Source organism: Ochotona princeps, chromosome 8 (genome assembly GCF_030435755.1).
Source record: "Ochotona princeps isolate mOchPri1 chromosome 8, mOchPri1.hap1, whole genome shotgun sequence".
Classification (NCBI taxonomy): domain Eukaryota; kingdom Metazoa; phylum Chordata; class Mammalia; order Lagomorpha; family Ochotonidae; genus Ochotona; species Ochotona princeps.
In genome coordinates this window covers 24,786,168-24,800,710 of record NC_080839.1, presented here as the reverse complement: position 1 = coordinate 24,800,710, position 14,543 = coordinate 24,786,168, and the positions used below count along the sequence as shown (strand labels likewise).

Here is a 14,543-nt window from a genome sequence, read left to right as displayed (position 1 = left end):
CTCAGTGCTCAACTTTGTGCAATAAACTTGGTGCTCAATCAGTCACTTTTGGTAAGTGAACTCTGGCGGAGCCATTTATACCTGGGACATTATTACTACTTGGTACTGCTGGCACTGCTGCCTCACACATAGAACAGAATGTCTGAGGACAGGAAGACCCAGGGCCCAGTCCCTGACAGGTGCTGCTGCTGCCTGAGGAGGTCTGGCTGTAACTTGATGCAGCCGAGAGAACTGGAAGAACAGGAAACCTGTGACTCACAACGGTGCAACAGGATCCTGGAGGAGTGGCCTCCTGCCTCCCTGGTCAGTGCCACCTGCCCTCTGGCACCCCAGGCTTCTGTCTAGTCCACTGTGTGTCAACTGGAATCTTCCTGTGGTGCCACAGCAGGCCCCCTCCCTCCAGGTGGGTCTGTTTGGGTCTCCAAACATACCCTCAGTTTTGATCCGCTGAGGTTCAGAGCAGATGGGCCTGGAAGGTTCCATGTTCCGCTGAGTGTCTTCTCTCCCAGACACATCTTTATTTTCTTTATCAGAAACATCTGGCCTTGAACTTGGCAACTTTACAGGATAAACTTGCTGCTCTTTGTATGGCCTCTGCCCTGCCGGGAGGAGTCTGTGAAAGCATTATTATTATTATGAATGAGGTCACTGATAGCAGGTGTGCAACTTTCCTGGGATAGGCACACCTGTAACTTTAGGTCAGTGCACTCGGCTGGCCACAGGATGTCCGGGTCCTTCCCAGGGTTAGACCTGTGGCTTGAAGAAGCTTCTCCAAGCCTTGGTTTCCTCGTCAAAGATTTACAGTATGACCTGGCAAAAGAATCATGCAAAAATATGAAGTTCATTCCTGCAAGCATGTGTCAGCTCATAGCCAGTGGAAGGCTTTGTGTGGCTGAATTTAACTTGTGGGTTTCCTGTCTGTCTTGTCCTCATCTGACCTGTTTCATTCTCCTTGGCACCTTGACAATATGTAGTAGACACACTAGGGCCAAGTTCTTGCCATCTGCCTTTTATTACTCCTTTTTTTTTTTTTTTAATATTTATTTGAAAGGCAGAGAGAGGGAAGCAGAAAGAAAGAAAGAAAGAAAGGTAAGATTGGTTCCAAGTGCCTACAACAGCTAGAGCTGGGCCAGGTTGAAGCAGGGAACCAGAACTCAACCTGAGTCTCCCACTTTGGTGGCAGGGACCCAAATCCTCGAGCTATTACGTACCTCTTACCAGTGAGGAAACTGGAATCAGGACACAAGGCAGAGCTCGAACTTAGGCACTCTTAGGATTGTGGGTCCCCCAAGTGGTCTTAACCACTCAGCCAAATACCCTTCTGTCTGTGTTGTTGTATATCAACAACTAATACTGAACACCAGGGACAAGCACCCTCTAGATCCAGTGACAGATTATTACCAGTACCAGCTCCATTTTTCTTTTTTTTTTTTTATTGATTACATTGCATTATGTGACACAGTTTTATAGGTACTGGGATTCCCCCCCACCCCTCCCGAGACCGCCCCCATGGTGGATTCCTCCACCTTGTTGCATTACCACAGTTCAAATTCAGTTGAGATTCTTTCATTGCAAGCATGTACCAAGCATAAAGTCCAGCATCTTATTGTCCAGATAAGTTCAATGGTTTCTTGGGGAGACCATCTCTGGTCTGAAGGTAGAGCCAGCAGAGTATCATCCCAATCAATTAAAAGCCCTGACATTACATCAGCAACAATTTATACTGTGATGGAATTAGTTGACATGGTATTGAGTAACCAATATGTTAAAAAGGGAAAAAAACCAAAAGAATGCAAGTTCTGAACCACATCCTGTTACTTCTACATTGACATTTCAATTATTATTTTATACACAACCGGGTTCTATATACCTTAAAATGGCTATTCTATTCAGCTGTCTCATGTCTATTTTAATTTTAGTATTTAGCAGTTTGTAGCATTGAAGCATGATTTTGCTGAACCTGGCTGTTTTTCGGGTAGTCTAACTGTAACTCTAACAAGACATGTGTCAACAGTTTAGGTGAACAGTGTTAGGAGGGGTGTGCAGAGAAATCTTCAATACCCCAGTGAGGAGTAACTATTCTTTGTGTCCCACCCAGTGAGTTATAAGTGCATCCCCGCTGACCATTTCCTGTCTGTTTCTAAGCTTTCCTTGTTGTTCTCTATATATTCTAGTTTTTGTTTTTTTGTTTTGAGGGGTTTCTGGAGAAATCCTGGTGGTCATTACGAGAGAGGGTGGGGACCCAAAGTTGGGACCAGGCAAGGACCAGAGCCAGCTCCATTTTCTGGCACTGACACCACTCACCCCTGTCCCCAAGTGCAGTCACTGTCTTGACCTCCTACAGAATAGATGCTCTGTGTGCTTGGTGTGCTTGGTGTAGTGGCACATGCAGTGTGTTACCCTCAGGGTCTGATGTTGGTGTCCCCTATGTTGCTGCATGTGCTGTGGTAGGTGATGTATTGTTATTGGTGTGTTGTATTCTCTGCCCCACCTGGGTTGATCTGGCTGATGAGACTAGCTGCAGGGCCCTTCAATTCCAAAACGCTCAGTCTTTCTATTTTTTTCCTTCCTTCTTTTTAAAAGGTTATTTTTATTTAAGAGGAATACTTATAAGAGAGAAAGAGACAGAAAGAGAAATTTCCCACCCACTGGTTGATTCCTGAAATGGGTGTAGTGGCTGGAACTGAGCTCAACTGAAGCCAGGAGCTTCTGGGTCTCCCATGTGAGTATAGGTTCCTAAGAACTAGAAGCATCTTCCTCTGCCTTCCCTGGCCATAGACAGGGAGCTGGATCACAAGTGGAGCACTCCACTGCAAGTGGAGGATTAGCCTGAAAAGCCACTGTACTGGCCCCTCCTAAACTTCCTAAATTTCTCCGTTTGGAGCTTTGATGTAGTATGTAGATTATCAGATTGTATCATCAGGACAAGAAAACTTGAGAATGAGGCCGGTAGGTTGATCTTCTTTGTATCCAGAGGCTAACAGGTAGAACTTAGCTAGTGTTCCTTCAGAACCACTTGGAGAGAGGGCTGTGGATCTTAAAATCAGAGATGTGCAGGGCCAGTGCAATGACTGAGCAGGCTAATCCTTTGGCTGCTCTACTTCTGATCTAGCTCCCTGCTTATGGCGCAGGAAAGCGAAGGATGGCTCAAGTCCTTGGCCCCGTGCCACTCACATGAGAGACCTGGAAGAAGCTGTTGGTTCCTGGCTTCAGATCAGCTCAGCTCCAGTCATTGTGGCCACTTGGGGAGTGAAGCAGTGGATGGAAGATTGTGTGTGCATCTTGCTCTCGGTAAAGCCTTTCAAATTAAAAAAAGAAATATCCGAAGATCAGAAGGCAATCTACTCCGGTTCAAGTGTCCCTGCGTTCTTAGCTGGGATCCATCTAAGCTTGTTGAGTCACTTTTTTAGCCTTTATGAACACTTGAGTTCATCCTTCTATTGGGAAGGTGTGTCATAGAAATGACTGAGCATTTAGTCATTCATGTATTATTTAATTTTCTGCCTGCTTACTAAAAGGAGTTGTTGATTTAGTTCACCTTTAAGTAAAAAGATTTCTAGAATAAGAGTCAGCAGTTGGGCGGGGATGATTACCAGAAAACTTAGACTAGAAGTTGTTAATTGGCATTAAAGGTAGAACACTGAGCTTCCTGGTGGCCAAAGCATAAAGGACAGCTGTCCTTGAATCAGTGTTGCCATATTATTGGCTGCAGGAGGAAACAATATGTCTGACCAGCTGAACTTTCTCCAGGCATAAACCTAAAGGAAATTGAGTAGTTATGGCAGTTTTACACAGGGAGCTGGTCTTAAGGTTATACTTAATCATATTGCTATGAAGCATTTCACTAGGGAGCCTGAATGGCATAGGAGCTAGTAGCTTTCTGTGTCTGAAATGAATGATCTTCAGGATCTCGGACTTGGCCATACCTTCCGAATGTCTCCTGAGCTCTGGTTTCATTAAGGCCACTTTCACCCAATCAAGGGCTACCTCATATTGTACTTGCCTTATCTGCTGAGACCCATCTTCTATTTGAAAGGCGGAATTACCAGATGGCTACCACTGCCAGAGTTGAGCCTATCTAAAGGAGGAACCGGGAGAGGAAGGGTACCCGTGAAAGTGCAGACACCCAAGAACTTGGCCCGACCTCTACTGCTTTCCAGGGCCATAAACTGGGAGCTGGATGGGAAGTGGAGCAGCGGGCACTAAAACTGGTACCAGATATCCTGCCAGAGGCAAAGGATTGGCCTACTGCACCATACCATGACGCTGGCTCAAAACATGTTTTTTGTTAGAATATATTTTTTTACATCGTAGTGTTTTTGTGGATAATTGAGATTCAGTACATATTGTAAAAAGGGAAATACTGAAGCTGTAGCTGTGACCAGGAAGCCAAGGGTTAAATGTTAGTGTCCTAATTAGGTATTTAGACATTGGAATCTCAGGGTTCCTCTGTAACTTTCCTTTGAAGGCCCTTAAGGTACTCAAGGTGGAGTTTGTAGTACTTTATATAACAAAACCAACAAAGTTGGGATATCTCTGTGTTTCAGGCATAAAGCATTGGTCAAGGCACCGAGACCAGAGATGGTAGTCTCAGGATCCAGGTGTTGGTCACCAGCCATTCAGGTGTGGGCGTCCTGGACGGCAGTCTCTACTGGGCCTCGGTTTCCCCAAGATTTCTTTCCGGCTCCCATATCCAGACCTTTCCTTCCTGGAAAGATGTGTCACTCACCCTGCCCACTGTTCCTTCCAAGAGGTTCCTCTATGAGGAAGATCTTTTCTTTCCTGTGGGCTGTGCAACATGGCTGTGACAAAATGTCCGTTCCTCTTAGTACTGCTGTGAAGGAAAAATATTCCTCAAGAGTATGGCCTTGCCCCGCCACCACCAGCCCCTAGATGGTAGAGGAAGGATATCAGGCTGGTGGCTCTTGGGGGGGAAAATGCAGCTGACCAGGATTACCCTGTGAGGAAGTTCTAATCTCCTTGACATTGCCTAATAGATACCAGCTAAAATGTGTTGTTTTGCCCACACAACCTTACTCAGGGGTAGGCGGGCAGCCCTCCGGCTGTGCTCTGGCCTGCCTCACTGCTGGAATGTCCCTCCTTGCCTCCTGTCTCCCAGTCAGGATAGAAGTGTGACAGAAGATGATTGAGAATTAGCTTTGATCATCTGGGGGGGACCACTTCGCAGAGAGAAGTCTAGGAAGAAAAGGTAGTAGAAAGAGGATTGCCTAGAGCTTTATACTTGCTTCCTAAATTATTGTGTAGAGTTGTTCATCATGTTGGAGTGAGGAAACTAGAGTCAGATTGGAAGCGGCTCCTCTAAACGTTGCATGCTTTACCTACAGTTTCTGCCTGTGGTGAGAATTTGCATGCCGATTGTTCTGATGCCAAAGCCCCTACTTCATCACCACCAGTTACTAAAAGCCTGAATCGTTCTGCTTTGTTTTTTATACTTTTCAATTTATTTTTCATTTGATTTTTACTCATTGACTCTCTAAATGCTCACAATAGCTGTGGCTGGGCCAAGCTAAAGCCGGGAGCCCAGAACTCAGTCTGAGTTTTGCACATAGGCGGCAGGGACCCAAGTACTTGAGCCATCACCTGTTGCCTCCTAAGGCATGCACTTTAGGAAGCTGGAATTGGAGGTAGAGGCTGGACTGTTAGCCAAGGACCCTGATGGAAACAGGTACCTTAAGCAGCATCCTAACTCGGCATCAATATTTATTCCAGTGACCCTGCTTTGATGGTTTGAAACAACTTCAAACAGGTGTGGAGTTTGTCTTTTATTTTTATTGTTAAAGGTTTATTTTATTTATTTGAAAGACAGAGTTACAGCAACAGAGATCGAGCTTCCAACTACTGGCTCACTTCCCAAATGGCCACAATAGCTGGGGCCCGGCCAGGCCAAAATCAAGAACCAGGAGCTTCATCTGGGTCTGTCACATGGGTGCAGGACCTCAAGGACCTGGGCCATCTTTTGCTGCTTTCTCAGGCACACCAGCAGTGAAGTAGCCAGGACTCAAAACTGGTGGCCATATGGGATGCCTGAAATTGCTACACCACAACACTAGGTCCAGAGTTTGTCTTTCCAATCCTGGGAAGGCTGAATTGTTTCATACAGTGGGACTAATGTCTTAACTACTGACTCCAGGCAGAAAGGTGGTGAAAATGACCTGAAACCATGCCAATTGGAACTTGATTGATTTTTATCAAATCAGTGGCTTGATAGAAACCTGCCCCGGGTGTTAAACTCCCTGCCCTGGAGGTGCCATTTAGCTAGTGTGGAATGATCTCTGGAATTCTTACTATTTTTTTTTTTTAAGATTTATTTATTTTTATTGGAAAGTCAGATTTACAGAGAGAAGAATAGACAGAAAGATCTTCTATCCCCTGGTTCACTCCCTAAGTATCTATAGTGGCCGGAGCTGAGCTGATCAGAAGCCAGAAGCTTCCTCCAGGTTTCCCACATGGGTGCAGGAGCCCAAGACTTTGGGCCATCCTCCAGTGCTTCCAGGTCCACAGGCAGGAAGCTGGAAGGGATGTGGAGCAGCTGGGATATGAACCGGCGCCCATATGGAATCCTGGCACATACAAGGCAAGGACTTCAGCCGCTAGGTTGCTGCACTGGACCCAAATTCTTTCTGTTTTGTTAAAGCTCCTTGTGTGATTCTGAGTTTGAGAACACGCATCACAAGTGACAGAATGGAGATGAAGTTACGAGAAAGCAGATTTCTCACTGAAAGAAAGTTTTCTAACAATAGCCAACTTACAGGGAAGTAGTAAGCGTTCATGCTTAGAAGCATTCACATCTAGGCCAAATGGTGACCTGACCGGGAATGTTTTCGAGCTGCAGTCCCAGTGCTGTGTGAGCATGTGGCATCTGTTTCATGGCTCTCTCCCCTGACTTAGGAGGCCTTATGCCCTGTCCCTGGGGTTTTGTTGTGGTTGAAAGTTGGCTAAAAAACTGACTTTGAATGGAAGCTGCCTCATTTTTCTAACTTGCACTTTCGTTGGCTGCTGTTCACTCAATACCAGCAGTGCCCTCCAAGCTTGGTGGACTCCAGTATTGTGACACTAGGTAGTCAGTGATCCTTTTTTGGATGACACTAAGATACTAGGTGGGTACAGTTGCTTGATAGTTAAGATAACTCTGGGTGAAAGGGGAAGTTTGGGGCAAGGTGTGTTTTTCACCACTGTTCTTTCTCTTGATAAAGAGGAAACTAGAAGTCGAAGGCTCACCCAGGAAACCAGAGGGCAGTCAGGGAATGCCACCCCTATGGAGAGAGGCCATGGACTGGCAAGGGTGGCAGTCATGAGGGTCCTTAGAACCTCTGTTTGAATTCTACTTCTGCCCCCTACCACTTGAGTGGCCTGTTAAACAAGGACACAGAAGTGTTAACAAAAAGACAGTGGAGATCAAGTTGTCCCAGCTGTGGAGGGCGCCTGGCAGATTAGAGCTGCTTGGTTAAGGTTCAGCTGTTGTAGTTATCGTTGTCACTTGTTTTCATTGCTATTGAACACTTGGAAGATAGTCAACATCTATTCCGCAAAGGGCAACGTGACTTGAGTAAAGGGTGACCATTTAACTTGAGTCTTCAGAGTTAATTGTGAGAATACTCTGGATTTCCAACAAGCTTTCTAGCAGTTTAAACATCAAAGATGAACTGAGAATGGCCACAATCAAATGAGCTCAAAGCCAATACTGCTAATGTCCCTGGGTAGGCAGCGGAAGAGGGCCCAAGTGCAAATAAAATAAATCCAAAAAGGCTGGAAAAACATAGGTTTTCCCATTAATGAGTGTGTTAGTCCAAGAAAACCAACTGCAAAACACCATGTCCTTTGTCGGGGTTGGGTCATTTACCTATTTCTCATAAGAATGACAGCAGATTGGAATCCATGAGCTCTAGAACTTGAAAGAGCAGCATCTGTTCTAGTCCTGCCCTATGAAGAAACTCTGATAGGGTTACTGGTGCTTCTGCCCCTCCTGGTATGCAATCTGGAAATGGTTAATATAAATTCATGCCAGGGGCAAGGCCAGTTTTTGCCTCTGAGTACATGAGAAAGGGTGGTGTCATTTACACAGAGCCTCTCAACATGTTAGGTACCATGCCAGGTTTGGAGCTCACATAGGTGAACCCACACATCCCAGGTTCTGGTACTGTGATGTCCATGTCAGTGTGAACACTAACCCAGATAGCTCTGACCTATTAATAGTTTATTGATTCCACTTAATAGTTTATGACCTTATGATGGTGTGAGAATGATACACATCTTGTAGAAGCTGTACACACTCCCCCTACACCTCTCCCCTACCCCTGGCTAGTGATAGCTGTTACAATTTTCTCTTCGTGGTGCTGGACATGGAAGTGACTGACAGCATCTATTTCTCTAGTTTTTCTTTTTTCTTTTTTTCCCAAAGGCAAAATCTCATCATCAGTTCTTGTTAATGGCCTTTAGTAACTCTTCCGTACCTAACAGATTTTTGAATGAGGTTTCATAAGAGACGTGTACCATGATTGATTTGACCTATTGATCTTTTGCTGTTTCCCACCCACCTCTTCTAGGTTGACCAGTATCTCTACCACATGCGTCTCTCTGATGAGACCCTCCTGGAGATCTCTAAGAGGTTCCGCAAGGAGATGGAGAAAGGGCTTGGAGCCACCACCCATCCCACTGCATCTGTGAAAATGCTGCCAACTTTTGTGAGGTCCACTCCCGACGGCACAGGTACTGCAGCTGGATAGTCCTGAGTGACCCAGGTCTAGGGAACAATTTGCTTGGCTCTCTTTGGAGGCCCAGAGAACTATGTGTCAGTGAAGGTTCTGTGGTTTCAAATCTCAGAAACCAACTCTGATGAAAGATCCCTGGAGTGGACTGGGAGGCTGTAGATGGGATGGAGGGGAAAGACTGGGAAGCTGGCAGTCCTGGCATTCATGGTAAGGGTGCTTCCTGTCAGCCATGAGCTAAGAAATACTGCTTGGCTCAGCCTGGTATTTTACAGTCTCACTAAAGTGGCACCTCGAGGAGGTGATGGAGTCCAGCAAACTGCCTTGAGATGGTCCAAGCATGGGCTGCGGCAGCAGCTGCGTGGCCACCTGTTCACACGTCCTAAGTAGCACGTCCTTTGGGTGTGCTGGAGAGGCAAACTGTGGTATAGAGGCTCCTCGTTTATTGCTGGAAGGCCATGAGAAAGGTTCTAGAGGGCTGACCTGGGGAGAACAATGTGCCTGGCAAGGAAGCAAGGGTTCTGAAGTGAACACTGTGGGGTGTGGGTAGAAACCAGGTTCTTGTAGGATTGGATGGAGCTATCTTGGTGATGTTTCATCATTAGCTATCCCTGATGGGGAGGCCCAGGGGGTTGACAACAACCCCCAGAAAAGGAGAATGAACCACATCACAAGAAGCCTCTATCTTAACACTGAAGCCCCTGTGAGGCCCCTACAGGATAGGAAGTGGGGAAGTACAGGTGCAGGATAAAGAGCTCAGGGACAGCTCCTGGAGCTGCAGAATGACCCAGAAGAGCAAACTCCAAGATCTGGAAGGAGGGAGGAGCTGTAGGAGGTGCCAACCACTGGTGATGCGCCTGCAGGGAACTCACAGGGGTTGGGGCTGGGGCCTGGTAGGGGACAGGGCTGTTTATGGGCCTCATGCTTGTTTCCATCACACCGTGTCCTTGAGGCTCACCTTCATGGGTGTCCAGGGACTTGATTTGTCCAGCAAGACTTTTAAGTTCTTAAAATAGCTATGTATTTGCTGAGGCTTTTGGGACTGCCTGGACGCAGCGCCAAGGGTGTAGCCTTGTTTGGGATTGTTCTCTGAGCATGTGTGTCTCAGCCCTTCAAAGAGACCCTTGAGGTAAAGGGCCCCAGCAGCCATTCCTCCTGCGCCCTCTAACTGGGCATGCTTATTGTACCTACTGTTCTCACTGAAAACTACACCTGTTGCCATGGTGTCTGTTTGACCTTCTGATAAATAACCACCTGTTGAAGGCTTGCTTTCACCCAGTGCTCACACTAAGTGCCCTAAATATTTTCTAAACGTATGCTATTGAAAAAGCTATTCTGAACATCTGCATGTGCTCATTCACTTTTACAAAACCCTATGTAAGGGAGTTAGAAAGCTTCCCATCTAGCTCCCTGCTTGTGGCCTGGGAAAGCAGTCAAGGACGCCCAAAAGCCTTGGGACCCTGCGCCCACATGGGAGACCCAGAAGAGGCTCCTGGGTCCTGTCTTCAGATGGGCTCAACTCCAGCCATTGTGGCCACTTGGGGAGTCAATCAGTGGATCGGAAGATCTTCCTCTCTGTATATCATGCTTTCCAATAAAAATAAATGTTAAAAATAAATAAAGGTGCATTGAAGTCAAGATATTATTTTTTCGACTACATCACTTAGACAACTGTTTCATTTGCTGTCGCTGTCCCGCAGCGATGGACTTGGTGCAAGGAGCCGATAATAACACGCATGGACCCTGACTGATGGTCAAAAGCCGTAGTTTATTAGTAGCATCAGACTTTATACACTGAGGGTCATACAGGATTAGGGTAGAGATACTAAGTTCATCAACAAAACCATCAACTGTTTCTATGCCTTTGTTTGGAAGTCCTTTTGTCTTGTATATTTCCACTCAACTGTTCTTATACAAATGATATCTCATCAGGTATACAAAAGGTAGTCACAGTTGTTCTCATGCAAAGGATATCCAGTCACACCCATTCAGTTGTTTATCATACAAATATTGTCCAATCAACTGTAATCCTGTGCTCACTGACCTTCTAGGGTCACAATGTCCTCCTACAATTTGCTGTTATCAGTTTTTAAAAGATTGAAAAAGCAACTGAAGTCCTAGAAAATAGAAATGTAATTTTTTAAAGATTTCTTTTGGTTTTTAAAGAAAAACCAAAAACTTTAGTTTTCAACATGAGTTACAAGGTCATGAACACAATGCAACGTGATCCACTGCAAACCAGGGGTGCCACAAACTTCTCTTCCCCTGAAGCCAGGGTGGCTCCTGCAACTGTGGAGGGAAGGTAGGTGCTGGAGGACACCACCATCTTAAAAGGAAATGCAGGAATAATTGACATCATTTTAATAAGTGCCTGTGATCTTTTCTAGTCTGTTTACATCAGTCTATTTTACTCTCCATAAAAACTTTACAAGAAAGACATTCCCACTTTAAGACAACTGAGGCTAAAAGAGGGTTGCGGATTGCAAGGTCACCTGTGGGCAGTTCACTTCAGCTGGTGACAGACTTGAGGCTTAAGCTAGTACTGACTCATGGCATTTAGATTCACTGTTTCGGGGGCTGGTGTTGTAGTGTCATAGGCTAAGCCTCCGCCTGCAGCTCAAGTCTTGGCTGCTCCACTTCCAGTTAAGTTGCTTGCTATGGCTTGGGAAAGCAGCAGAGGATGGCTCAAGTTCTTGAGCTCTTATGTCTACTTGGGAGACCTGGAAAAAAAATAGCTCCTGGCTCCTTGCAGTCATATGGGGAATAAGCCAGTGGATGGAAAACACCTCTCTATCTCTGTAAATTCTGCCTTTCAGATAAAAATAAATAAATCTTTAAATACATATATACATACAGTTTTGATGGCTCTTGTTGCTGAACAAAAATGTCCATAGCAAGCCAGATTATCTTTAAAAAACTTTTTTTTTAAACTGTATTTTCCTATTTGGTAGACACAAAGATCTTCACTTGCTGATTTGTTCCCCAAATGCAAATGCCAGGACTGGACCAGGCTGAAGCCAAGAGCCAGACAGGACCCCATCTTGGTCTCCGACAGGGGCAACAGGGACCTGTGCGCCTGAGCTATCATCTGCTGCTTTCTCTGTAAATGTTCGCCGGAAGCTGCATCACAAGAGGAGGAGCTGGCACTTAACCCAGGCATTGCAGTGGGTGATCTAAGAAGAAATTTAACTGTTACACTAAATGCCTACCAACAGAATATTGTTGTTTTTTTTTTTTTTTAAAGACTTATTTTATTTTTATTACAAAGTCAGATATACTGAGAGGAGGAGAGATAGAGAGGAAGTGGAGCTGCCGGGATTAGAACCAGCAGCCACATGGGATCAAGGCGAGGACCTTAGCCACTAGGCCACGCTGCCTAGCCCCCCAACAGAATATTGTTAAGAAAAATTTATTTGAAAGGCAGAGTGACAGAGAGAGGGCACTGGGGGAAGATGGAGAGATCTTCTGTCTGCTGGTTCACACCTCAAATGGCTGTTCCAGTTGTGACTGGGCCATGCTGAAGCCGGGAGTCTGAAACTTCATCTGGATCTCCCACACTGGTGGCAGGAACTCAAGTAGTTTGAGCCATCATCTGCCGGCTCCCAGTGCATTAGCAGGGAGCTGAATTGGAGGTGGAGTCTCTGGGACTCAAGCTGGTACTCTGATATAGAGCAGGTGTCCCAAAGGGCAACTCAACCTGTTGTGCCATATGGCCTGCCCCCAGATGGTTAGAAATATAAGTTGGCTTTATATCATTAAGACAAGTTCAAGTACAACCCAAATGCTCCCACTGTAGGCTCTAATTTAGAAGTGAAGTATCTGTGGCATCCTCATTGACCTCTTTGTCCTTGCAAGATTGTTTAGGTATCACTGTAGCACTATGTCTGATTAGCAGAGTTAGGGTGAGGCAGCATCAAGTTGACCATCTGACACTCAACTTCCCTGAATTATGAATTATCTTATCAGGTAAATACATCTCTACTCTTAAGTAAGACTTAGATAACCAGGGAGGAGGGGCTAGCTTGGTGAAAATAGCAGGTACTTTGCTGAGGGCCATATTTGAGCTATCTTATTAGTTCTCACAGTGACCTGATACACAAAAAAGCTAGATTTAGAGAGATTAGGCACTTGCCCAAAGTCACACAGTGAATAATGGCAGTATTGGGATTTGAACTCCCTGGCCAAAAGACAAAAAAAACCTCACTAGCCATGTACCGGGCCTAGGGTCCCTACACACACCACTGCTGGCACATTTTGTGCTTAGGTATGTGTGACACTGTTGGTACAATGCATTAATTTTTTTTTAGTAACTCAAGCCTGCTTGTTTAGTTAATCAACAGATCCTCTGTCGGTGGCCGAGCTGCCATGCGTCCTGCCTTTGAAGAGTGAAAATTTGACCACATGCTGCACTGAAGTGACAGGTTCTTCATAAGACACGGAGAGAGAAGTGTCAAAGCTTCAGAATGTTCCACTTTCTTTTCCTTCACAGAGGCAGTTTGTTGGCTTTCTTCCATTGTTGTTTTTGTAGCATTTATTCCAGAAATATGTATTTCCATAATCCAAAGGTTATAAAACCACTAATGTCTTAGTGGTTGGGGCAACATTTAAGATGAAAACTGAAAAAGCTAGGATTTATGGAGTGTCACGTTAGGGTCCAATATCTATCTATCCTGTAATGTTTAGGATTAAAATGTTAAAAATTTTGAAAAAAAAAAAGTGAAAATTATCCCCAGGGAGATAAAGCTTACACAGATGAAACAATTAGAGGGTGATAACGGGCCATAATGCAGCCACACTGTATGATAACGGGAGACTGGTAGGCGGGGTGCAGGCAGAGAGAAGCCCTTATCTTGGTTGGTCTGCATTATATCAACAGCCATGCAGTGGAGACATGGATCAACAGTTAGCATACAAGCAGGTCAAGTGGATTGATGTGGTGGTGGCAATCTAAACTGAAGATTGTACTGATAAATGGCCAGCATTTAGGTGATACATCGGCCTTGTTGCCAAACACCTTATTACACTTTGTTGCTATCAACTTTTTTTTAAAGGTTTATTAATTTTGATTGGAAAGGCAGATAAATGGAGAAAAAATTCTTCCATCCACTTATTCACTCCCCAAGTGGCTGCAACAGCTGGAGCTGAGCTGATTGGAAGCTAGGAACCAGGAACCTCCTCTGGGTCTCCTGTGTGGGTGCTGGGTCCCGAAAGCTTTGGGCCATCCTTGCCTGCTTTCTCAGGCCACAAGTGGGAGCCTGAAAGGGAAGTGGGGCTGCCGGGACATGAACTGGTACCCATGTGCAGTTCTGGCGCATGTGAGGTAAGGATTTTAGCCACGAGGCTATTGTACTGGGACCCAATCTTTTTTCTTTCCTTTTTTTTTTAAAGATTCATTTATTTTCATTGGAAAGGCAGATTTACAGAGGGAAAGAGGTGGAAAGAAAGATCTTCATCTACTAGTTACTCCCCAAATGACCACAATGGCCAGAACTGGACTGATCCAAAGTCAGGAGCCAGGAGCATAGTGTTGGATCTAATACAGTCCAGCTGTCTTGATTTTTTTCTGGGACTTTCTCAGTTTTAGCTCTGAGGTCCATGTCACTCTAGATCTGGGCGAACTGGGACAATCACCCTTACAGGTCTTTGTTGTTCCATTCATTTATCACTGCAGCTTCTGAGCCAGCCTCCCAGCTCTGGAGCCCATTCCCCAAGGTGCTACTAGCTCGCTCTTGGAAAGACAAATCTGACAAATCTGACATGCTGAAGTACCAAGGTCGTTGGCAATGGCGTTTGCCAAGAGCTCATAGCCGTGTCATG

At 45.4% G+C, this 14,543-nt stretch overlaps 1 protein-coding gene across 2 annotated transcripts in view; it reads left to right on the top strand.

The window, feature by feature from the left end:
* The window catches only part of HK2 (hexokinase 2), a 138,844-nt gene that overhangs the window by 96,873 nt on the left and 27,428 nt on the right, over positions 1 to 14,543 (top strand). For both annotated transcript variants that reach the window (XM_058667710.1, XM_004590705.3), the window contains exon 2: positions 8,565 to 8,727. In XM_058667710.1, coding sequence (XP_058523693.1) covers positions 8,586 to 8,727 — 142 coding nt within the window. In that variant the 5' untranslated portion in view covers positions 8,565 to 8,585. The remainder of the gene's footprint in view (positions 1 to 8,564; positions 8,728 to 14,543) is intronic.